At 50.3% G+C, this 25,912-nt stretch overlaps 1 protein-coding gene across 3 annotated transcripts in view; it reads left to right on the plus strand.

The window, feature by feature from the left end:
* SLCO2B1 (solute carrier organic anion transporter family member 2B1) overlaps positions 1 to 25,912 on the plus strand; it is a 360,204-nt gene that overhangs the window by 153,976 nt on the left and 180,316 nt on the right. For all 3 annotated transcript variants that reach the window (XM_029602065.1, XM_029602067.1, XM_029602066.1), the window contains exons 6-7: positions 3,810 to 3,908; positions 12,655 to 12,785. In XM_029602065.1, coding sequence (XP_029457925.1) covers positions 3,810 to 3,908; positions 12,655 to 12,785 — 230 coding nt within the window. The remainder of the gene's footprint in view (positions 1 to 3,809; positions 3,909 to 12,654; positions 12,786 to 25,912) is intronic.

Here is a 25,912-nt window from a genome sequence, read left to right on the forward strand (position 1 = left end):
AAGCATGTGTGTGTCTGGGTGTATGTGTTAGCGTGTGAGAGAGATACAGAGGAAGCGTGTGTGTGTGTGAGAGAGAGATGGAGGAAGCATGTCTGTGTGTGTGTGGGAGGTATAGAGAAAGCATGTGTGTGACTGTGTGTGTGTGTTAGCGTGTGAGAGATACAGAGGAAGCGTGTGTGTGTGTGAGAGAGATGGAGGAAGCATGTCTGTGTGTGTGAGAGGTATAGAGAAAGCATGTGTGTGTCTGTGTGTGTGTGTTAGCGTGTGTGAGAGATACAGAGGAAGCATGTGTGTGAGAGAGATGGAGGAAGCATGTCTGTGTGTGTGAGAGAGGTATAGAGAAAGCATGTGTGTGTCTGTGTGTGTGTGTTAGCGTGTGAGAGAGATACAGAGGAAGCGTGTGTGTGTGAGAGAGAGATGGAGGAAGCATGTCTGTGTGTGTGAGAGAGGTATAGAGAAAGCGTGTGTGTGTGTGTGTGTTAGCGTGTGAGAGAGATACAGAGGAAGCATGTGTGTGTGTGTGAGAGAGATGGAGGAAGCATGTCTGTGTGTGTGTGGGAGGTATAGAGAAAGCATGTGTGTGTCTGTGTGTGTGTGTGTAGGCGTGTGAGAGAGATACAGAGGAAGTGTGTGTGTGTGTGAGAGAGATGGAGGAAGCATGTCTGTGTGTGTGAGAGGTATAGAGAAAGCATGTGTGTGTGTGTGTGTGTGTGTGTAGGCGTGTGAGAGAGATACAGAGGAAGTGTGTGTGTGTGTGTGAGAGAGATGGAGGAAGCATGTCTGTGTGTGTGAGAGGTATAGAGAAAGCATGTGTGTGTCTGTGTGTGTGTGTTAGCGTGTGAGAGAGATACAGAGGAAGCGTGTGTGTGAGAGAGAGATGGAGGAAGCATGTCTGTGTGTGTGAGAGAGGTATAGAGAAAGCATGTGTGTGTCTGTGTGTGTTAGCGTGTGAGAGAGATACAGAGGAAGCGTGTGTGTGAGAGAGAGATGGAGGAAGCATGACTGTGTGTGAGAGAGGTATAGAGAAAGCATGTGTGTGTCTGTGTGTGTGTGTTAGCGTGTGAGAGAGATACAGAGGAAGCGTGTGTGTGTGAGAGAGAGATGGAGGAAGCATGTCTGTGTGTGTGAGAGAGGTATAGAGAAAGCATGTGTGTGTGTGTTAGCGTGTGAGAGAGATACAGAGGAAGCGTGTGTGTGTGTGAGAGAGATGGAGGAAGCATGTCTGTGTGTGTGTGGGAGGTATAGAGAAAGCATGTGTGTGTCTGTGTGTGTAGGCGTGTGAGAGAGATACAGAGGAAGTGTGTGTGTGTGTGTGAGAGAGATGGAGGAAGCATGTCTGTGTGTGCGAGAGGTATAGAGAAAGCATGTGTGTGTGTGTGTTAGCGTGTGAGAGAGATACAGAGGAAGCGTGTGTGTGTGTGAGAGAGATGGAGGAAGCATGTCTGTGTGTGTGAGAGGTATAGAGAAAGCATGTGTGTGTCTGTGTGTGTGTGTTAGCGTGTGAGAGAGATACAGAGGAAGCGTGCGCCGGGAACGGGCGCCATCTTGAATTCACTCGCGTCAGCGAGCGCAGCAGCGAATGCAGCGAATGCAGCGGTGGGGGAGGGGAATCTCCCGCCGCGCTTACCCCCAAAACAGGTAGACCCTGAGGGGGACGATTCGGGGGGGGGGGGGGGGGCCTGGTCCACATGTTTTGAGGGAAGCCCCGACAAGGGATACGGAGGATTCTTCCTCAGACTCCTCATTTAATTCTGAATTTGTGCTCTTGATGCACAAAGCTTTCAAGGCCAGACGATCAGACAAAAAGAGGGGCAGAGCTGCCTCGGGGGATTCGGACCCTACGACCAGGCCACAGAAGAAGATGAAGCACGGGGAGGCCTCAGATTGCCCACAAGTGCAGAGGCTCCTCAGGTTTTGAGGCACCTCAGGAGGTCTCGGCTACGTCGTCAGAATCTGAGGGTCCGGACGATCCCCAATTACCTTCCCAGCTTCCGAGGGAGGTTGAAGGGGAGACAGACCCCATCCTGGGAGGTCTGCGTGGGGCTCATGGGATGGACGGCGATGATCCTAAAGTCATCAGGCTTTTTCGTCGGGATGAGTTAGGATCTCTCATCCTTGTCATCATGCGAGAGCTGGGTATTGAGACCCCCCCCCCCCAGGAAGAGTCTAGGCTGGGGGCTACGGACCCGGTTGTATTGGGATTTTACTTTTATTTCCACATTTATTTGGAATCCTTAACATCTGATGGAATTCATATTAATGGGAGTATAGGACTAAGATAAATGGTTAATTGGGTTCTGGTAAAAAATTAATCTCTTGCTATCACATACTCAATGCCAGTGATGCTTAAACAAATAGAGGGCAAAGGAGCCCATCGTCGGTTCCGGCCGTAGTCGCAGGTTGTGATAATGAGGTGGCAGGAAGAGCCCCAGATGTTTCTGAGGCAGCAGCAGCGCCAGTGGAGCTAGGGGCTATCCCATTTCAGATGCGAGCAGAGATGGAAGGTGTGAGTGAGGGAGACCAACAGAGCATCCGGTTTGCTCTCAATAGACCTAAGGTCGTTTCCTTGGAGTCAATACATCTTGCAATTGAAGGTTTGGGTGAGACCTTGACTGAACATATTTCTTATTTATCCCAGCAAATGTCTGATGAAGTTTCAGCTCACGATTCTTCCATTTCAAGTAATTCTAAGAAAATTGAGCAGCTGGAAGAGAAAACTGGGAATCTGCAACAAGGCGCGTGTTCCCGTTTGAAAGACTTGCATTCAGGCCGATTCAGTACAGCCCCTTTGGCCGGGCGGTTTCAAATGCATGTTGATGAGCCTATTAGTTAGTCGCCTGGGATACTGAAAGTAACGCTTGCCTTAACCTTAGACAGCACCGGGAAAATGTCCAAAAATAAAAAAGTTCAAGGGAAAAAAAAAAAATCTGCCAACTGGTTGGTGGGTTCGAAAACGGACGCTCAATTTTGCAGGCGTCCGTTTTCCGAACCTGTGGCTGTAAAATTACCGATGCCGGTAAAATTACGCGTCGGTTGTCAGACCCGCTGACAGCTGCCGCCTCCTTATTAGCGCGGGCCCTAATTTAAATACAAAATCGCGCGCCCAGGAGAGGTGCCTGGGGGCGCGTCGGGAGAGCGGGCGTTCAACACAGAGCGCCGGCTCTCCCGCACTTTTTAATGAATCGGCCTGATGGGATTTTTTATTAATCGTAAAGTGAGGATTTTTCTTGATGTAGCAAAGGCTATCCAGAAGCCTAGGAGGCAATGTCTTTTCCTTCATCCTAAAGTCTTACAATTAGGTGCATTGTTCTTTCTTAAATTTCCATGCAAGTGCATTATAAAATATCAAAATAATAAGTTTGTTTTAAGCCTTCCTGCCTAATTCTTCATTTTTAATTGATTCCTTGCCTTTTCAGGGCTTGTCTTGCTGGTTTCCTACTATAAATGATGACACATTATGTGCCTTTTCTTTGATATTTGTATCTCAGTCCCCTACATAGAGAGAGGACTTTAGTGTAAAGTGGAATGATATTTTGAGATCTATTATTTTTTCTTTTTTTTTTTTTAATGTTTTCTAGTTTGTTCACTTTTTTTCTAAACACGTATATACTTGTAAATACTGAATTTAAACGTGATAAATAAAGGAAAAAAACAAACAGAAGTGTCAAAGATATCAATGAAGATGTCATAACCAGCTTTGACTTGAAAGCAAATGTAATGTGTTATTTGACTGAGGTAGGGTCTTGCTGTACATAGTGATGTAATACAGTTCAAAAATAACATTGCTTAACCGATAATTCTTTTTTTAGGATTCCTGTTTGCTGTGACTGTTTTAGGACCCGGTGTCGCGTTCATGCTGGGATCAGTCATGTTACGCTATTACGTTGACATTGACAAAATTAAAAGTGGTAAGTTAGCAAGAAAACTCTGTGGAAATGCAGTTTTATGTTCTGTGAGAGCAGACAATGTTTTGGAAGCACCTTTCCTTTGTGCTTGTCAAGTTTAGATCTGCAAATCAGCAATCAGCAAGCCAAGAGTATTTGAGTTGCTCTGAAACATAATCCGTGTGACGAGCTGGCATGCAGTCAAACAGAGGAAAGCTTTGCTTCCTTCTCTATTTTTTATTTGCATGGGTCAGTTCATTCATCAGAAGCTTCTGACTCATTCTGAGTAATTCAGCATACATCAGAGTGGATTCCCTGGAAGCTGGCTTTATGGGATATTAAAACACCAGCAAAGAAAATCATGGCATTATAGTTTTCTGTCTTGAAAGATTAATCTCATGCAGTACAAACTGGAAACCGTGGTATTCAAATCACAGAAAGAATCAGGATGAGAAGAAAAACCAGTTTCCAAGATAAAAGTAAATATTTATTCTAGTGTACATTTAACATAAGCCATAAATTATAAGGGCGAGTTTTCAGAAGGGATCTAGCTGCCTGACCATGGAGTTAATCAGCTAGATTCCTTATGTGAAAATCACCCCGCATCTGTGTGAGTAAATATAATTGCCCAGATTCATGGTGTGGCTTTATTTATCCACTTTCAGAATAGGTGCTGCCAGGGACATGTTTGGGTCTGGAGAGCAACTGTGCCCATATAACTGAAGTACTTTTGTTCCCATAACTTTAGCCACATAAATAGCAGGGGACAAGTTGCACGGTTACACAAGTATCTGCATAACTTGGCACTAAGTGGCTTAGAGAAAATTGCCCCTACAGCAATTGATAATTGTACAATAAACAATAATCATAATTGTATATATGGAGGGAATATATATATATATATAGTATATATGGAGGGAAGACTAATAAACGAGAAATATCTGCTAATAAAATTCCAGACTTGCAAGCCCTAATGGCACGGGCATCCTTAGATATTGAGATGTCACAGAGGAAAATGGTTCAAGGAGTCTCATCCTGCTATAATCTCTTTAGGAAGGACAGGTGAAGGGGTAGCATTTTATGTAAACAGGAATATCAAAGACACTGAAATGGAACGGGTATGGGAAAAAAGAGGGCATGCTTTGGGTTATCTTGGAAAAGGGAGATGGCAACTTCCATCTACACCGGAGTGATCTGCAGACCTCTGGCACAGGTGGAAGAGCTGAATCCAGGCAAAGTCAAACATAAGATTGCAGCGAAGGGGGAGGCGTTAGTGGCTGGAAATTTTAATCTGACGAATATTGGTTAGACATCCCATTTACAAAATCAATTAGTGGTAGAGAGATTTGGGGCACCCTTCTGGGTGTACGCCTCGAGAAAGCGGTAAAGGAACTCAAAAGGGAGGATGCACTACTAGATCTGTTACTTTCAAATGGAGAAAGTGTTTCCAGTATCCAGGAGGGGGTCACCTGCGCTCAAGTGATCGTCAAGTGGTGTGGTTTAATATGTTCCGGAGGCTCTGGTAGGATATAAAAATCTCTGTAAAGGCGAAAGGAAACTAAAATAGAATATTGTTATCACAGCGCCACAGCAAATGGATCAATATAATAAAAAAAAAAAAGGTAAAGAACAAAAAGAAAAAAAAAATTGTAAACATTCTTGTACATGCAAGTACTGGTTCTCTTTAACACTACTAATTATTTGGGTTTTTTATTTCATATAATAAAGAATTTAGTATCAGAATTTAATGGTGCTTATATTTCTATCGACTGCCTCTTGCCCATAAATGGGCTGCAAGCAGAATCAGGGTACATCACCCACCATATCAATCATATACCAGTCCTTAAGATTCACATAATGTAATTTATCAGATGAAAAGTAATTGAGAAATGAACCCCACCAAATATAAGTACTATAAACTTATCTTATTGGTATTCGGCAGACCGCATATCCCCCACTGCATGGTGAGTACAGCCAAAGACCCGGCCCTGAGATAGGCCCTGCTGTGTAACTTTACCTCTGCTATGGATGGTGTGTAAGTTGTAAAATAAAAAAAACTAAACACATCGGTAGGGTTTTAAGGATTGGGGCTAATAGGGGTAAGGAAGGCTATTAAACTAGAGTTTAGAAGTCCTATTCCTTACCTGGGCGACCTGGGAATGAACTGGTAGAACTGGTAATGGCGTTGGGGCACGACTTTATTAAAATACCCCCACTTCTGTGGTAGAAGCGGTATTTGTGCACATAGGCGCATGTCCGCTTAAGAATTGCACGCACATGTGTGCACATTCAGGCTATTTCATAATATGCACGCATACACGCATGTATGTTATAAAATGGCCATATCCCTGGCCGTGGGCCAACAAACGCATGCACATATGCATCCGCATGCCTGTTTAAAAGTTACCGCCATTTGGGTAGATTTTAAATCCGCCTGGATCGGCTGGTCCAGGAGGCCATCGACAAGGCGATGCAATGGCTCCAGGTTCCGCCGGCACCGACACCAGCACCGAGAGTGGAACCGGCCACCGACCCGATGACAGCAGCGCTGGCACCGCTGCTATCCCGGATGGAGGCGCTCATGACCGCCCTTCCACTGGTGATTCCCGGTTCTCCGATGGCTCCGGTACACTCCCCATTGACAGCTTCATCGGAAGGAGAAACACCGTTCCGCATTCCTCCTTCGGGAGTATTGCCTCAGCCATCGATGCCATTTCGTCCCTCGCCACCGATTCATTCATCGGGAGCGATACACACATCAGCGCCATCGATGCCTTCGATACCGGCACCGATGCCTTCCAGGCTGTCCACGGTACCCCCGTCGATTCCTTCGATTTTCTCGGAGCCTCAGCCGGGGCCTTCGGGTATCCAACCCCCTTCTCATCCTATAGGTCAGTCTGCTGATTCTTATGACACCTGGGGTGATGATACTTCCACAGACACCGATGACTTACCTTCACTTCCCTCTCCTACTGAAGGTAGAAAGTGTTCTTCTCCAGAGAACTTTCTTTCATTAATTTTGTGAAGGAAATGTCTGAGTTGGTCCCTTTTCAGCTTCAGACAGAGCAGGATGATAGGCACCAGATGATGGAGCTCCTCCAATTCCTGGATGCTCCTAAAGTGATCATTTCTATTCCCGTTCATCAAGTTCTTCTTGACCTCTTCAAAAAGAACTGGGAAACCCTGGATCCATTGCCCCAGTCCACAGAAAAGCTGACACTACCTATTTAGTACAGTCAGCCCTCGGCTTTCAAAAATCTCAGCTCGACCACCACTCAGTTGTGGTGGAATCGGCTCAAAAGAAAGCAAAAAGGACGAAGCCTCACTCATCTACCTCTCCTGTTAAGGAACACAAGTTCCTAGACAATATTAGTCGACGAGTGTTCCAAGGGGCCATGCTCATTTCCAGAATTGCTGCTTACCAGCTGTATATGACCCAATACAATAGGGTCATTTTCAAGCAGTTACAGGACTTCTCTGAAACCCTGCCTGAACAATTCCAGCAACAGCTTCAAATCCTTGTCAACAAGGGGTTTGAAGCAGGAAAGCATGAGATAAGAACAGCTTACGATATCTTCGACACCTCTACTAGAGTGTCTGCAGCTGCCATTTCGGCAAGACGATGGGCCTGGCTCAAATCTTCTGACTTTCAGCCAGAAGTACAAGACAGGCTATCTGACCTACCATGTGTAGGTGACAATCTGTTCGGTGAACAGATCCAGCAAATAGTGACTGAATTAAAGGACCATCATGAGACCCTTAAACAGCTCTCATCGATACCTTCCGACTTCCCCGCAAGACAGCCCTTTAGGAAGGCCTCTAAGAAGTCATTCTTCCGTCCAAGGAATTACTATCCTCCACCAGCAAGGTCCCGAACTACGAGACCTTCTCAAAAACTTCAGCCTCGCCAGGCCCGAAAGCAAAAGCCGCAAGCAGCTCCCCAGCCGGGGCCTGCTTCAGGTTTTTGACTTTCACTTGGAGAGCAGCAGCCTGATTCCTCTGCCAAGCATACCAGTGGGAGGTTGATTGTGCCACTTTCACGGCATGTGGCAATCAATCACAACCGACCAATGGGTGATAGCAATCATTGCTCAGGGTTACCACCTAAACTTTCTTGCTCTTCCACTGGACTCACCACCTCTGCAAGTATGGAGAGTATCTGACCATTCTGTCCTTCTGGAGCAGGAGGTTTCCCTTCTTCTCCAGTTAAGAGCAATAGAACCCACCCCACTCTCGCAGTAAGGCCTAGGGTTCTATTCCCGGTACTTTTTGATCCCCAAAAAATCCGGAGGAGTTTGTCCAATTCTAGACCTACGGGCTCTCAACAAGTACCTACAGCGAGAAAAGTTCAAGATGGTAACCTTGGGCTCGCTTCTACCTCTTCTGCAAAGAGGAGACTGGCTCTGCTCTCTGGACATTCAGGACGCATACACACATATTGCGATAACTCCAGCTTATCGCAAGTACCTCAGGTTTTTAGTAGGCCCAGAGCACTATCAATACCGCGTGCTTCCGTTCGGCCTACCATCGGCACCACGAGTCTTTACCAAATGTCTCGTGGTTGTCGCAGCTTTTCTCAGGAGAGAAGGTGTTCACGTCTACCCCTATCTGGACGACTGGTTAATCAGGGCTCCAACCCAGCAAGCCGCTTGGTCGTCCCTCAGTTTGACCCTACACACTCTAATTTCTCTAGGATTTCTCATCAATTACGAAAAATCCTATTTAGTCCCATCTCAAACCTTGTCGTTCTTTGGGGCAGACTTGGACACCTTGCAGGCAAAAGCCTTTCTCCCTCAACAACGAGCGCTAACCCTCGTGTCTCTCGCTCACCAGTTGCAGTCTCAGCATACAGCAACAGCTTGCCAATTCCTTGTCCTTTTAGGACACATGGCGTCTTCAGTCCATGTCACACCAATGGCCTGCCTAGCCATGAGACTCATGCATTGGACTCTGAGGTCACAATGGATTCAAGCTGTTCAGCCTCTGTCGACCATTGTCCACATCACCAACTCACTCCGTCTGTCTCTCGCCTGGTGGAAAAATCTCAACAATCTCCTCCAGGGTCTGCCCTTTCAAGTGCCAGATCTTCAACTCATTCTCACCACCGATGCTTCCAACCTCGGGTGGGGAGCCCACGTGGACAATCTACAGACACAAGGGTCTTGGTCTCCAGAGGAAGCCAAACATCAAATAAACTTCCTAGAACTTTGAGCAATGCGATATGCTCTCAGGGCTTTTCAGGAACGCCTGTCAAATCACGTCATCCTGATTCAGACGGACAACCAGGTGGCCATGTGGTACATCAACAAGCAGGGAGGCACAGGCTCCTTCCTTCTGTGTCAGGAAGCTGCGCAGATTTGGTCGGAAGCGCTCTCCCACTCGATGTACCTCAGGGCCACCTACTTTTCGGGAGTGGACAATGTCTTGGCAGACAAACTGAGTCATGTCTTCCAGCCGCACGAGTGGTCTCTCAACCCCTCGGTAGCCACTTCAATCTTTCACCAATGGGGATACCCCCAGACAGACCTCTTTGCGTCCCCTCAGAACCACAAAGTGGACAACTACTGCTCCCTCATTCGGAGCGAGCGCTCTCAGCCCAGAGATGAATTCTCCCTCTCGTGGGCAACCGGTCTGCTCTATGCATTCCCTCCACTTCCTCTTCTTTCGAAGACTCTCGTGAAGCTACATCAGGACAAGGGAACCATGATCCTGATAGCACCTCACTGGCCACGCCAAGTGTGGTTTCCTATACTCCAGGATCTCTCCATCCGCAGGCACATTCCCTTGGGAATGGACCCACATCTGATCACTCAAAAAGATGGATGCCTACGCCATCCCAATCTTCGGGCCTTGTCCCTGACGGCATGGATGTTGAAAGGTTAATCCTTCAACCACTTAACCATTCAGATTCGGTTTCTCGTGTCGTGATTGCTTCGCGAAAGCCTTCCACAAGAAAATCTTATTCCTATAAATGGAAAAGGTACACATCATGGTGCACTTCGCAGTCCCTTGATCCCTTTTCCTGTCCAATCCCAAGGTTTTTGGACTATCTCTGGCATTTGTCAGAGTCAGGTTTAAAGACATCTTCGATCAGAATGCATGTCAGTGCGGTAGCCGCCTTCCATAAAGGTGTCGGGGATGTTCCTATATCAGTACAACCCCTCGTAACATGCTTTTTAAAGGGCTTGCTCCATGTCAAGCCACCTTTACGTCCTCCGGCCCCTTCTTGGGACCTTAATCTGGTTCTTGGTCGGCTCATGAAACCACCATTCGAGCTTCTTCACTCCTGTGACCTAAAATATCTCACATGGAAAGTGATTTTCCATTTAGCTATCACTTCAGCTTGCAGGGTTAGTGAGTTACAGGCCCTAGTTACCTATCCGCCTTACACTAAACTCCTGCAGGACCGGGCGGTACTCCGCACTCACCCTAAATTTTTACCTAAGGTAGTTTCGGAGTTTCACATTAATCAATCCATCATACTACCTACCTTCTTTCCCAGGCCCCATTCCAATCCAGGGGAACAGGCTCTGCATACCCTTGACTGTAAACGGGCTCTAGCGTTCTACCTAGACCGTACAGTTGCCCACAGGAAGAGTACTCAGTTATTCGTCTCTTTCCATCCCAATAAATTAGGGCAACCTGTGGGTAAGCAGACTCTCTCCTCCTGGTTGGCAGACTGCAAATCTCTTTGCTATCAGCAAGCAGGCATTCCTTTTCAAGACCGTGTCAAAGCACACTCTGTGAGGGCCATGGCGACTTCAGTAGCACATCTACGATCGGTGCCGCTTCCTGACATTTGCAGGGCTGCTACCTGGAGTTCTCTCCACACTTTCGCAGCCCACTATTGCTTGGACAAAGCCAGAAGACAAGATTCCATCTTCGGCCAGTCTGTCCTGCGTAACTTATTTCCAACGTGACGTACCTACACCCTTCCGCCTGCCCGGTGGGGTTCAGGATGCCCTCTACCAAATTCCACCCCAGTTGTGCCTGTTGCACGCCGTTGGGTACATTTGGTGCATATTCGGACATCCTCAGCTTGGTTCTCACCCATATGTGAGGACTACCATCCTGCTTGTCCTGTGAGAAAGCAAATCTTGCTTACCTGTAACAGGTGTTCTCACCGGACAGCAGGATGTTAGTCCTCACGAAACCCGCCCGCCGCCCCGCGGTGTTGGGTTCGTTACATTTTGCTGTTTTATTTTTTTGGCACTGCCTGTAGCTATCAAATAAGACTGAAGGGGGACCCCTGCTGGCTGCAGGGTTAGTGCCATGCTGGGCATGCCCAGTAGGGGGCCAGTCAAAGTTCTGGAAACTTTGACAGAAGTTTTCCGTGATTAGGCTCCATCCTGTGATATCACCCACATCCTGTGATATCACCCATAAGTGAGCACTAACACCCTGCTGTCCTGTGAGAACACCTGTTACAGGTAAGCAACATTTGCTTTATCTGGAGTTGGAGAGAGCCTTATCTGTTAGACCCTTTTACAGTGCATTACAGTACTGTAGACATGAGGTTACCATGGCATGGACTAATGTACTTAAGTTTGTCTTCTCCTGAGAGGGTGCAGCCTTTGTAAGTTGTACGATTGGAAGAGACTGCTCTTTACTGTTGCCTGGATCTGTGCGAGCACGGTTAGTTTTGAGTCCAGCAGGACTCTGAGGCGTTTTACTTGAATTTTTAGTGAGAGCTGAAAGGTTCTGAATGGGATTTTCAGGTCAGGGACTTGTCTGTGCATGTTTTGTATCTTCACTATCTCTGTTTTGCTTGGATTCAAATGGAGTTTGCTGTTTTTAGTCCATTCTTGTATGAATGTGAGACATGCATTTAGCTTCTTTATACCTGTTGACAGCTCTGGGTCCATCGGAATAAATAGATAAAATGAACATCAAATCATTCCTATAGATGTATTCTTTTACATCAGAAGTTCAAATCAGCTGTGCTGGTGATCTTAAGTATATAAGAACATAAGAACATGCCATACTGGGTCAGACCAAGGGTCCATCAAGCCCAGCATCCTGTTTCCAACAGTGGCCAATCCAGGCCATAAGAACCTGGCAAGTACCCAAAAACTAAGTCTATTCCATGTAACCATTGCTAATGGCAGTGGCTATTCTCTAAGTGAACTTAATAGCAGGTAATGGACTTCTCCTCCAAGAACTTATCCAATCCTTTTTTAAACACAGCTACACTAACTGCACTAACCACATCCTCTGGCAACAAATTCCAGAGTTTAATTGTGCGTTGAGTGAAAAAGAACTTTCTCCGATATGTTGAAAATGGTAGTATAGAGCCTTAGGGGACCTTGCAGTTCAAGGTCCAGGGTGCTGAAGGGGTGTCAGTGAAGTGCACAGATGTTTACCTGTCAGACAGAAAGGATTTCAACCAGGTTAGACCTTACCGCGAGTCGGGATGACTTGATATTGTAATCTACAGTGTCCAAAGTTGCTGAGAAATTCAGTAGCACTAAAACCACTGCCTGACTTCCATTGCAGCATCTGAGGAGATCATCCAGCAGGGCAACAAAAGACGATCTGAGTTCCGTGGTAAACGTCTTGCCACTCTCTCTGTGTCAGGCATTCATTTAGTCAAGATTAGTTTCGCTAGAAATGGGATAGTAGATACTGGGCAGTAGTTAAATATTTATTATTTAAAAGTCAAGGGATAACATGTAATTTCTCACTGTTCTTACTTAATTCCCGGCTAAGTGTGTATAGCAATGTGATACAATAACCAGCATATCTATCCTATTTTCTGATCTTGTTTCAGAGAACATATATCTTAAGCCAGGTGATCCTCGCTGGGTGGGTGCTTGGTGGCTGGGATTTTTAGTGTCATCCAGTCTTGTGTTCCTAGCAGCTATTCCTTATTTCTTTTTCCCAAAGGAAATGCGCAAGGAGGTAAGAAACATTATTTATTTCCTCCTATGTTAAGAAATGTGCTGCTAACAAACTCCTTAACTACCCTTTGGATGTAAAAAAAAAAAAAAATCATGTCCCCTATTTAAAATGTTCATTTCAAGCATTCTGCCTCTTTTGGCCATAGCAGAACCAAAAGTTGATTCTGTTTTATTTGGTTTTTGCTATGAACAAAGAAATCCAAAGTGTGATTGAAAATAATTCTCCTTCCTAGTTCGTTTGCAGTCATATAAATGAATGAATGAAATAAAATAAATAAATCACATTCAAACTACTGCCTTCATAGTGGCAGGAGGTGAGAAATGTTAGCCAAATACTTTTGTGTTCCTTTTTAGGAGGTAATGCTCAAAAGTATCTACACATATAAACCCCAGTTTATGCAGGTAAATCGATTTTTGAAAATTATCCAGGGAGCTGTGCGGGGAAAAGTGCACGCATAACGGAATTAACGCGTGCACTTTTCTCTGCACGCGTGGTAGGGAAAAGCAGCTATGAGCACACTTTTGATTTTCCAAAGAATGCTGGGAAATGTGCACACAGAAACTTATACCTGCTTGGGCACAGGTGTAACTTTCAGAGCATATATTGGTACCTATGTACTGGCGCAACTCAGGACTTTCAAAGCACACCTACTTGCATAAATCTGCTCTAAAAATGTGACCCAAATCCTGCAAGAACTTTTAGCTCTATATAGACTGCTGAAAATTGCCCTCTTAGAGTGCCATCCCTCAGGTTGATGAGCAAAGCCTCTGCCTTTAGGCATGGACGATGCTCATGTCTATCCTGACTGGACGCTTCACCTCAGACCTACACTGATGTGTGTGTCTGATGTAAAAGTTTTTGAGTTGCGGGTTTCATTAGGTATTTTGACCAGGGGCCACCTGACTTAAGTGTTTGGTTCCATTCCACAGTGCTGCTCCCTTTTATCATTATTATTTGATTTAGCTGTCACAGAGGTGACTATAACATGTTGAAAAAAAAAATGAGGCAGCTGGTAAGAATGAGTAATGAAGGTACCTATGTACTAAAATTCACACAGACATATTTTTAGCTTGCTTGCTGTAAAAGTTTAACATGCACACTGTAACAAAACTTAATGTACGATGAACTAACTTTTAGCAAATATTCGCAGTAGCATATGGACAGTATTAGCATGCATGCTAACACAAAACCTGTAGCTGCAGTACCTGAATGTAATCTGCTCTGAAGTGTCTAAAAGGCAGAATATAAACAATTAAATAACTAATTCCCTGTACGTACCTGGATCAGTCCAGACCGTGGGTTATGTCCCCATTCCAGCAGATGGAGTCAGCCCAAAGCTTCGAGGGGGCGTCACCATAAGTACTACTACCCCCTCTGCAGGAGTTCAGTATCTTCTGACTCCAGCAGATGCGAGTAGTGGAATCTGGGCTTGCTCCCGATTTCCTAGAAACTTTCTTGTTTCCCCTTGTTTAGGGCTTTCTTCTCTGTGTTGTTAGCTTTGGTCTTGGATCAAGTTGTACTTTAAAAAAAAAAAAAGGGGTTAATTGGTTAATTGGGGAGGCGTGGCCTCTTTGTTGTGCTGGCTCTCTGCCTTCCTTTTTCTTCGCTCTCAGCGCTGGTCTGTGTCTCTCCCGGGGTAAGTCGCTTTGCTGTTATTTCTTGGCTGTACTTTTCTTTTCAGCTTGGTTACCGCGACTGCCGGTGAGACCGGCCTCCTTCGCTTGCTCCCGCGGCCATTTTTGCCGGCTCCTCGTGGGCAGCAGGGAGCAGGGAGAGCTATTTCGGCGGGCTGTGAGGCCAGGAAGGCCCCCCCCGCGGCGCCGCTTGGGTTTCTTTTATCGGCGGGTAGTACGGGCCGTCCGGGCCCCCCCGCAGCGGCGCGCCGTCTCGCGGCCCCCCGCCCCCCCCCCCGAGGCTGCCGAGTGTTTTTTCGCCGTCGGGGCTGTCTTTCTGTGCGCGTGCCATGCCGCGGCCGTCGCGTTGCTCGGCCTGCGGCGAGCCAGGATCGCGCATTTCTAGGGAGGGCATCTGTGCTAGGTGCCTCCCAGGGGGGGAAGGCACGTCCGGGCCCCGCACTTATTTTTCAGCGTTCGCAGCCTTGCCCGGGCGGCGTGGGCCGGCCCCTGCCCCATTCCTGGCGGGAACGGCGGCCATTTTGCACGCGCTGCGCCCCGAAGGGGATCAGACGGCGCTGGAGGATGAGGAGGCCTCGGAGGGACCTCCCCCAATCTTATTACCGGAGGCAGCTACGGAGGTGGACTCACAGGGACAGGGTCCCCCGGGGCCCCCACCCGCGGAGGTCACCCCGAGTAGGCTGGGGTTTTCTCCAGAGTTCATTCGGTTGATGCATACAGCGTACCTGCAGGAACTGGCGGCTCCCGTGGGGCCTCCACCACCCAAGCTACCGCGGCCTTCGGCCCCCTCTCCGGCCCCTCCCCCGCCGGTGGGTGTAGGGGCCCCGCAGCTCCCCGTCCACGTCCGGCTCCCCGTGGGTTCAGGGGGGACTGGGTCAGACCCGGTTTCCCCAGGATCGGACCCTGCCGCTACGGGACAAGGGGATTCTACGTCAGAGGGAGAGGATCCACGCACGCTGCGTCTTTTCCAGCGGGATGAGCTGGATGACTTAATCCCGCAGATCATTCAGGGGTTGGATCTCGATCCCCCGCCGGACCCGCCAGCTCCCGTCGCGCCGGCTGTAGTCACGTCTTCGAAGAAGGGAGATCCGGTACTGGCAGCACTTCGTCCGCGGGCGCGGGCATTTCCCATTCACGAGTCATTTCTGCAGCTCCTCACCAGGGAATGGGTTTCCCCGGAGGCTGCTCTAAAGGGCAGCCGCGCCATGGAGAGGCTGTACCCGCTGCCGGAAGATTTTCTGGATCTCATCAAGGTCCCCAGGGTGGACTCCGCGGTGACGGCGGTCACGAAGAGGACCACCATTCCGGTGACGGGTGGAGCGGCGCTAAGGGACACACAGGATCGCAAGTTGGAAGTCTTCCTCAAGCGGGTCTTCGAGGTCTCCGCAGTGGGGCTGCGGGCGGCGATGTGCAGCTCGCTTGCCCAGCAGGCTAGTCTTCTCTGGGTGCAGCTACTGCTCACTTCTCAGGTGCTGCCACCCGAGGAGGCCGCTCAAGCGGATAGGCTGGAAGCCGCGGTGGCTTACGGGGCTGACGCCTCCTATGATCTCTTCAGGGTCCTCGCCCGCTCCATGGCCTCTGTGGTGGCGGCGCGTCGGCTCCTATGGCTACGCAACTGGGCGGCGGACACGTCCTCCAAGTCGAGCCTGGGTTCCCTGCCATTCAGGGGTAAGTTCCTATTTGGGGAGGATCTGGACCAGATCATCAAGTCCCTGGGGGAAAACGCGGTCCATCGCCTGCCGGAAGACAGATATCGCTCCACCAGGGCTTTCTCGTCCTCCCGGACCAGGGCCAGGGCGCAAAGACGCTACAGGAGTTACAGACCGGCGACAGCCCGACCCCCCCCCCCCCAGGTCTCAGCCCTGGTCGTGCTCCTTTCGCGGGCGCCGCCCCGCGCGTCCCGCTTCCGCGGCGGGACAACCTTCTCCCAAGTCCTCGCAATGATGTTCAGCTCGCCCACTCCGCCGTCCCCAAGATTGGGGGGCGGCTAGCGTTCTTCTACGAGGAGTGGGCGCGGATCACCTCGGATCAGTGGGTCTTGGACACCGTAGAACGCGGCTACGAGTTGGAGTTTGTCCGCGCTCCCAAGGGACGGTTCATTTTCTCCCCTTGCGGCTCGGCCATCAAGCGAAGGGCGGTCCAGCTGACACTGGACAGACTGTGGGACATAGGCGCCATTGTGTCCGTGCCCTCAGGAGAGGTGGGCTTGGGTCACTATTCCATCTACTTCGTCGTACCGAAGAAAGACGGTTCCTTCCGCCCCATACTGGACTTGAAGGAAATCAACAAATCTCTTCGAGTGACCCGGTTCCGCATGGAAACGCTGCGTTCAGTGATCGCGGCGGTGCATCGAGGGGAGTTCCTGGCCTCCCTGGACCTGACGGAGGCCTATCTGCACATCCCCATCCGGCGGGAGCATCATCGGCTTCTACGTTTCAAGATCCTGGACCAGCATTTCCAGTTTGTGGCGCTTCCGTTCGGATTGGCAACGGCCCCGCGCACCTTCACCAAGATAATGGTTGTCGTGGCGGCGGCCCTTCGGAAGGAGGGTATTCTAGTCCACCCCTATCTGGACGATTGGCTCATCAGAGCGAAGTCTTTTCGGCATGGGCAGGCTGCTGTGACCAGGGTGATAGAGTTTCTGCAGTCCCTGGGATGGGTGGTCAACTTCTCCAAGAGCTCCCTCGTGCCCTCGCAGCGCTTGGACTTCTTGGGGGCGACCTTCGACACCCGTCTGGGAGCGGTCTTCCTACGCCAGGACAAGGCGCAAGCCCTGCGGGAGCACATACAGCGGTTTTCTGCATTACCAGCTCCCACCTCCTGGGACTATCTGCAGCTCCTGGGGGTCATGGGGTCCACCATCGACATGGTCCCTTGGGCTTTTGCGCACCTCCGACCTCTGCAACGAGCGCTCCTCTCCCGTTGGAAACCTCTTTCGCAGGACTACCAGGTGGTCCTTCCACTGCCCCAGGTTGCCAGGAGCAGTCTGGCCTGGTGGATGGTCCCGGAGCATCTGGCTCGCGGCGTCTCCCTCGATCTTCCAAATTGGGTAGTGGTAACCACCGACGCCAGTCTCATAGGCTGGGGAGCAGTCTGCGACCGCAGCACCACACAAGGGATCTGGTCCGTGGAAGAGGCGAAGTGGTCCATCAATCGTCTGGAGACCAGAGCGGTCAGGCTGGCGCTCCTCCACTTCCTTCCACTCCTTCGGAATCGGGAAGTCAGAATCTTATCGGTCAACGCGACGACGGTGGCCTACATCAATCGACAGGGCGGCACTCGAAGCCCGCAGGTCGCGATCGAGGCCGCAATACTGATGCAGTGGGCAGAGAGGCACCTGGCCCGTCTGGCGGCCTCACACATCGCGGGCGTGGACAACGTCCAGGCGGATTTCCTCAGCCGTCAGCTGCTGGACCCCGGAGAGTGGTCCCTCTCCGACGAGGCCATGCAGTTGCTCGTACGGAGGTGGGGATCTCCCCACCTGGATCTCATGGCGACTACACAAAATGCCAAGGCCCCTCGTTTCTTCAGCCGCCGGAGAGAGCGGGGGGCGGAGGGCGTCGATGCTCTCGCGCTTCCGTGGCCGGCCGATCTGCTCCTCTACGCGTTCCCCCCGTGGCCGCTGGTGGGAAGACTACTCCGCCGGATAGAGGCTCATCAGGGGAATGTAATCTTCGTCGCGCCAGAGTGGCCAAGACGTCCTTGGTTCGCGGACCTCCTCCTCCTGGTAATCGACGGACCCATCCGGCTGGGACATCTTCCCCGCCTCCTCCACCAGGGACCGGTATTTTTCGACCAGGCAGAACTCTTCTGTCTTGCGGCCTGGCTTTTGAGAGGCGCCGCCTCCGGCGACGGGGCTATCCGGAGGCGGTAGTGTCAACGCTGCTGCGTTCTCGGAAGGCTTCCACGTCAGTGGCCTATGTCCGGGTCTGGAAGGTGTTCGAGCAGTGGTGTACCGGCCTGAACACAAGACCCACGGAGGCGTCGGTTCCTCAGATCCTCCAGTTCCTACAAGCGGGAGTGGACAAGGGGCTCGCTTACAACTCCCTCCGGGTCCAAGTGGCCGCCCTTGGCTCCCTTCTGCGTGACGGAGGTTCTCTGTTACAACATCCAGACATCGTCCGTTTTCTCAAGGGGGTCAAACATTTGCGACCTCCATTGCGGGACCCTTGTCCCTCCTGGAGTCTCAATCTGGTACTACGTTCCATGTCGGGACCTCCATTTGAACCGCTGCGGAATGCGACGATCAAGGATATCACTCTCAAGACTGTGTTCCTGGTGGCCATCTGCTCGGCTCGGCGGATTTCGGAGCTCCAGGCTCTGTCGTGTAGAGAGCCCTATCTCCGATTCTCCGATTCGGGAGTGTCTCTTCGTACTGTGCCCTCCTTCCTTCCGAAGGTGGTTTCTGCGTTCCATGTGAATCAGACGGTGGAACTGCCATCTTTCCCTTCGTCTGAACCGAGGTCTCTCCGTCTACTTGATGTCAAGCGCACTCTGCGCATCTACCTGGAGGCTACGAATGATTTCCGAACTTTGGATCATCTTTTCGTCCTTTGGTCCGGGCCCCGGAAGGGTTCTCAGGCCTCGAAGACGACCATCGCCAGATGGCTGAAGGCCGGTATTGCCGCTTCCTACATTGGGGTGGGGCGGTCCCCGCCGCCTGGCATTGTAGCGCATTCCATCCGGTCGCAGGCAGCCTCCTGGGCGGAGACCCGCTCGGTCTCTTCGCAAGAAATTTGTAGAGCGGCCACCTGGAAATCGTTGCACACATTCTCAAGACACTATCGCCTACACCTCGCCTCGTCCGTCCATGGACATTTTGGCGAACAGGTTCTACGAGCAGGCCTCGCAGGACCCCACCCGGTCTAGGGAAGCCTGGGTACATCCCACGGTCTGGACTGATCCAGGTACGTACAGGGAAAAGAAAATTATTACTTACCTGCTAATTTTCGTTCCTGTAGTACCATGGATCAGTCCAGACGCCCACCGCACTTGGGTCTTTATCCTGCTCGGCCGTCTTTGATGGCTGATTCGTCTCAGCTGTTATATGGTAGTGGCTTTTCTACTGTTTTTCCTTTCACGTGTTCCCTGTGTTCACTGTCTTGTGCTTGTTTTCTTAGGGGTCAACACGCGAGGTGGCCTCCCATCCGTTGGTGGGACGGTACAGTTCCTCTAGTTACATTTTCAGCGGCTCATTGTTGCCGTCTTGTTTAAACTTGATCCAATTCAGGGGTTTTCTGTTTCCTCGGGCTTTGATATTCTCGATACTGAACTCCTGCAGAGGGGGTAGTAGTACTTATGGTGACGCCCCCTCGAAGCTTTGGGCTGACTCCATCTGCTGGAATGGGGACATAACCCACGGTCTGGACTGATCCATGGTACTACAGGAACGAAAATTAGCAGGTAAGTAATAATTTTCTTATAAAATCCTCCATGTTAACTGGCTCAAAGTGCAAGGGCTAGTTAATACAGAGGATCTCTCCCACCCTATAGCCCCCAATTTCACAACGAAAAAGCCTACTCTGGAGAACACTCCTATGCAATTTCCCAGTCCTCCAATGTAACAATGAAGAACCCCGTCTGGAGAAATCTCCCATGACCCCCCCCCCCCCCCAAGAATGATTAAACCACCTCCAAGAACTAGGCCAGACCAACCACAGAATAACCACTTCCTCTGCATTCAGGCAGGCCAGTCCACAGAAGTCGGTTATGCACACTAACCAGGAGATGGAGATCCACTGACTCACTGATGTCACTGTCATATAGCAGTCCACTGACACCAGTCTGCCAGTATTCTCTCTCTCCAGCAGACGGTGGACATGCTTCCCATGTTGGAAGCTAGGGCCTGGTTAAGCCGGATGAACAGAAGGTTCTGGTGGGCAGCTTTTGAGGTAACATGGATTCTCTCTCCCTCAGTTGAACGTAGTCCTTGGCTGTTTTTAGCCTGCAAAGATATACAATTTTGCTGAAAGAAATGCTGGCTCCTGCAGTGATAAACCTGTGCTCCCTCCCTCAGAGGAGCAGGTAGGAACAAGAGGCTTCTAGGAATTTCTGGCTCCTTTGAATCTTCTACGTTTGTTTTCCCCTTATTTCCTCACATACGCACACGCACACACACATACAAACACACACAGGCACACACATGCTCAGCAGTTGAGGACCACAGAGGCTGAAGGTTGGGTTTTGGTGTGTGAGGGATGTTAAGCAAGGACCATGCCTGAGAGAGTTGAGGTGACTCGAGGGAACATGCATGTCAGCAGGGGATAGTGCAAGGGACAGGCTTGAGTGAGAGTTTTTCAGCTGCTGCTGGATGAAGCGTTCAGGAAGCAGCTCCGGGCAGGGGACTTTCTTGCTGGTGCACAGTGATATTCAGTGGAATGAAGTTTCCCAGGATCCTCTGGAGTGCATGCAGTAGTGGGGTCTGTCTCACCACTATTTCCCACCACGGGGGCAGAAGCCCAGCAAGAACAGTGGCCATCTCAGAGTCGCTAGATTCTAATGTCCCGAGGAATCGCACCGGCAGACAGGCAGGGAAGCTGCTCTGTCAGGCAGGTCTAGTTTATCTTTCTTCCCGCCGACTTTCACGAACTGCATGGCAGCCATGTGCCACGGCGGCAGGTAACTGTTCGTGCCTTCCGTTGTGAGTTAAGCCACGCTCCTGATTGAGAGCTGTGTTGGACCTGCCTTTTTTTTCAATGCAGTAGCCCACCCCTCTCTACCTTCCAGCCACAGACGGTGATGTTTTTAGCCTGAAAGAATAATTACCCCTTTATTCTTTCCGAAATCCCCATTAGGATGAAACAGGCCGGGCGGGATGTTTCGCCAGGAGATAGCGCTTCAAGATGGGGGTCAGCCAAGTTGTACGTCCCGCCAGTGGTTTGAATGGCAGGTACGGGAGAGTGAGAGACCTCCTCTATCTGGCCTGCAGGTTCTGTTTCGCTGGGCGGTATCCACCTTTCCAGCGGGGAAGAGTCTGGCTTCCCATTTTTAGAAGGGCATTGATTATTCATCTTGGGCACAGCTGTGGGAACTTGTCTCTGGCCCCAGAAACTGTTTTAGGTTTGGTCCGGAGGTATGAGCGGAGAGTCCTTCCTTGCAGGAGGTTTCCTCGAAATGTTAGTGCTGGTATGAGAGCTGCTCCAGAGAAGTGGGATGCTGGCTGGACGTCCTCTGGAAGAGGATGTCTTTCCATGGCATGCTGCTGACAGGCCTGTTCTGCCTGGAATTTCAGACCTTCCTGGGAAACAGAGGCTGAGGCTAGTTTACATGAGGGATGGCTGGTTTTTTAGGCTTCTTTGGTTGCTTTTGGATATCTTAAACAAGCTACCGTTTAGATGACAGCTACTGTTTGGGGACCGGTTAGTAAAGATGGCAAAGGTATAAGGGGACTTGAAAGATCCCAGCTTGCCAGAAGACAGGAATCCTGGTCCACCCATGCTCTCAACATATCCATAAACATTTGGTTATTTCAGTCGTCCCTTATTACTAGTTTCCATATGTCAAGCTAGAGGGATTTGGTTTATACATGTGAATAAGTCTCTCCCACCCCTCCCTTGTTAGTGATCTCCTAGGCTTATGTTGCGTGGAACCAATTCCAAATCCGATAGTAAGACCCAAGTGTATTATACCTAACTTCGGTTAGATATGCCTGCCTCTGATGGGTATGTAGCTTGGCCAGCATCTCTGCCAGAGTCAGCATAGCTTGTGATTTCCAATGTCTGGCAATCAACATGTGAGCTGCTACCCACACTTGCCTACAAATGTTTTGCTGATCCCCATCCAACTCTGCAATGGAGCCACCTAGCAGAATAATTCTGGCGTCTAACCCCATCTGCGTATTTAAAGTATCATTTACCCATTTCACCAGCTCTGTCCAAAATTGTTTGACCCTTGGGCAAGTCCACCACACATGGATGTATGTACCCAAGGATCCACAGCCTCTCCAACACAACGGTGATACTTGGGGATAGATGCTATGCAATTTCTCCGGAACTAGATGCCACCAGTATAACATTTTGTAACAGTTTTCTTGTAGCCTCACCAATATAGAGCATTTAGCCACCATTATAAATATGTTCCCACTCTTTCGGTGGTAGTGGGTCTCCCAGATCTTTTTCCCATTTCGCAACATGTGGTAGCAGTGGTTGATCAGAATGATTAAGTATACTATAAATTTTTGAAGTCACTTTACAAATTCTGTCTGCACCTTGGCATAGATCCTCGAATAAAGACCTAGAGTACCTCATTTTTTGTGCCCTTTTTTGTGTTTCTATGAAATGCTTGATCTGTGCATAGGCGAGGTAACATTTGCCATCTAACCCGTATTTGTGGCTTAACTGATCGAAAGGAGAAAATGCTACCCCCCTGGTGGAGATGTCCTTAAATTGCTTATTCCTGCCCGTAGCCATGAGCCAAAGATGGCCGATTGGAATCCAGCCAGGAATAGTTTATTATGAAATAAGGAAGAGTGGTAAAAATATGAGAAATCCCCCACTAATCTGGTTCTCTAGGTTTCCCAGATTTTTAATGTCGTTTAAAGAGGCCATGGGGTGCATGCGATTGGTTTCCAAGTATGACGAAGTTGCCACATCATTGCCTCCAGTGGCATTAACCCCACCATGGCTTGTTCTGCCTGGGCCCATTGTTTAAATGAGTATTGTCTGGCTCTGTCTACTATCGCTCGTAGTTGTGAGGCAACAAAGTACAATTGAATGTTCCCTGTACGTACCTGGATCAGTACAGACTCCTGGGTTTTGCCCCCCCCCCCTAGCAGATGGAGACAGAAGTTTACAAACCAAAACTCCGCCTATATCTGGGCTGGTGCCACCTACAGTGTGGCAGTATTCTTCTGTCTCCTAGCAGGTGGAGAGGGTGCAAAACCTACAGTCTGTGCTGAATCCTGTATTTTTAGGTGATAGTTTTACAAAAAAAAAAAAGTTGCAGGAGTTAAGCTCGGCTAGGGATAAGGACCGCAGAGGCTTGCCTGCTGGTCCCGGACTTAGCCTCCCAGAGGGTTGTGAGGTCCTGAGGGGACCATCCCTTCTGGTTGAGGCCGCCGACGAGTGGGGGAGCCCCATATTCCGGCGCACCATCGAGTCTGGGGGTGACACCGGGGTGCCCGGTTCACTCCCCCCAGCTGGCTCCGGACCCGAGGTGATTGGTAAGGTGTTTTTAAAAAAAAAAAAACAACCAAAGTTTTAGTTGTGCCTGCCTGTTCTGTGTTTTGTCTCTCCCGTTCTTCTAGGGGGGGGGGGGGTCTGTCCGCGGTATCGGCGGCGGCGGGGAGGGCCAGTTGTTTTTTCATTTACTGTGCTCCTTCCCTCCGTGCCGCGGCAGAGCATGCCGAGGCGGGCTGCCTGTCGGGCCTGCGGGTCCGCGTCGGCGCGGCTGTCTCATGACAGCCTCTGTTCCGCCTGCATTTCCGGCGGTGAGGGAGCTTCGGCGGCTGCGAGGGGGACCCGGGGAGGCAGACAGAGGCGCGCTAGGTCCTCTGCCGACACAGCGGTGAATTTTGGCAGGTCGTCTCTGGGGCTCCCGGGAGCGGGTGCCATCTTGGTTCTAGTCCCTGCCTTTTTGGCGGGAACGGCGGCCATTTTGTCACCTCAGGGCGCCGAGGCTCTCACGGGGCCAGCGGTTGTGGGGGAGGACGATTCCCCACCGCGTTTATCACCCCAGCGCAGGGTCCCCGGAAGGGACAGACTTGCAAAGCCACTTATCCCCAGGGACGACATCAGTTCGGAGGGTGATGATGATGGGGAGTCCTCGGATTCTTCTTTTGGTTCCCAGTTTGTGCTCCTGATGCACAAGGCCTTCAAGACCCATAGGCTGGCCAGGAAGAGGTCCCAGGATGCCTCCACTCCGGACTCAGGCTCTAGAGCCGGGAAGCGGTCTAGATCCGTCCCAGTGTCAGAGGGTCCACTCAGGGCTCGGCCCCTCCGGGCCCAGGCTTCCAGAGGGGAGCCGGATTCTGCATCGGACTCCAATGTGCCAGAGGAGCCGGTAGAGGATCAGGACCTCCCGTCCCAGCCCCCAAGGGGGGCTGATGGGGACGGGGACCAGGGGGCTTCGAGTTCCTGGGTTTCCCAGGGGACAGAGGGAGATGATCCGAAGGTGATCAGATTGTTCCGTAAGGAGGAGCTGGGTCCTCTTATCCCGTAAATACTGGGGGAGTTGGGGATCCAGCTCCCGCAGGTGGCGTCGCGGCTCGGCGTGATGGACCCGGTCGTTTTGAGACTTCGGGGTCCTCCTTCAGCCTTTCCTTTGCATTTCTCGGCGTCGGATTTGCTTTTTAAGGAGTGGGATACTCCTGACTTAGGGCTGAAGGTGGCGAAGGCGATGGATAAGCTATATCCGCTGCCGGAGGACACCCTGGAGATGTTGCGCATGCCAAAGATAGATTCGGCAGTAGCGGCGGTGATGAAGAAGACCACCATCCTGGTAACCGGGGGTATCGCGCTTAAAGATTTGCAGGACAGGAAACTGGAGGTCCAGCTAAAGAGGATCTTCGAAGTCTCGGCGTTGGGAATTCGTGCTGTGATTTGCAGTAATTTTTCCTTAAGGGCAGGTCTCCGCTGGGCGCAACAGCTTTTGGCCAATGAATCTCTGTCACCTGAGGAGGCACGCCAGGCGGGGCACTTAGAAGCGGTTATTGCTTATAGTGCTGACGCTTTTTATGATCTGTTGTGCACTTCGGCCAGAACCATGGTTCTGGCGGAAGACGGACGCTCAATTATGCCGGTGTCCGTCCCCCGAACCCATGGCTATCAGCGGGTTTGAGAACTGACACCGGCAAAATTGAGCGTCGGCTGTCAAACCGCCGACAGCCGCCGCTCCTGTCAAAAAGGAGGCGCTAGGGACGCGCTAGTGTTCCCAGCGCCTCCCTTTACCGCGGGCCCTAATTTGCAACTTGCCTGCCTGGTGCGAAGGTGGCAGACCTCACGCATCACCTAGATAGGATTATAGACAGTGCTGGGGAGGAGCCGGCTGTCGTGGTACATGTGGGCACCAACGACATAGGAAAATGTGGGAGAGAGGTTCTGGAAGCCAAATTTAGGATTTTAGGTAGGAAGCTGAAATCCAGAACCTCCAGGGTGGCATTCTCTGAAATGCTTCCTGTTCCACGTGCAGGTCCCCAAAGGCAGGCAGAGCTCCAGAGTTTCAATGCGTGGATGAGACGATGGTGCAGGGAAGAGGGATTCAGCTTTGTAAGGAACTGGGGAAACTTTTGGGGAAAGGGGAGACTTTTCCGAAAGGACAGGCTCCACCTTAACCAGAGTGGAACCAAGCTGCTGGCACTAACTTTCAAAAAGGAGATAGAGCAGCTTTTAAACTAGAACAAGGGGGAAAGCCGACAGTCACTCAGCAGTGCATGGTTTGGAGAAATGTATCCTTGAAGGATACTAATGAAACAGGAGGGTTAGGGCATCCCAACAGAGAGGTTCCATCAAAAGCAAACATAGTTCATATGCCTATATGTAAAAAATCACCAAAGCT

Source organism: Rhinatrema bivittatum, chromosome 5 (assembly GCF_901001135.1).
Source record: "Rhinatrema bivittatum chromosome 5, aRhiBiv1.1, whole genome shotgun sequence".
NCBI classification, from domain to species: domain Eukaryota; kingdom Metazoa; phylum Chordata; class Amphibia; order Gymnophiona; family Rhinatrematidae; genus Rhinatrema; species Rhinatrema bivittatum.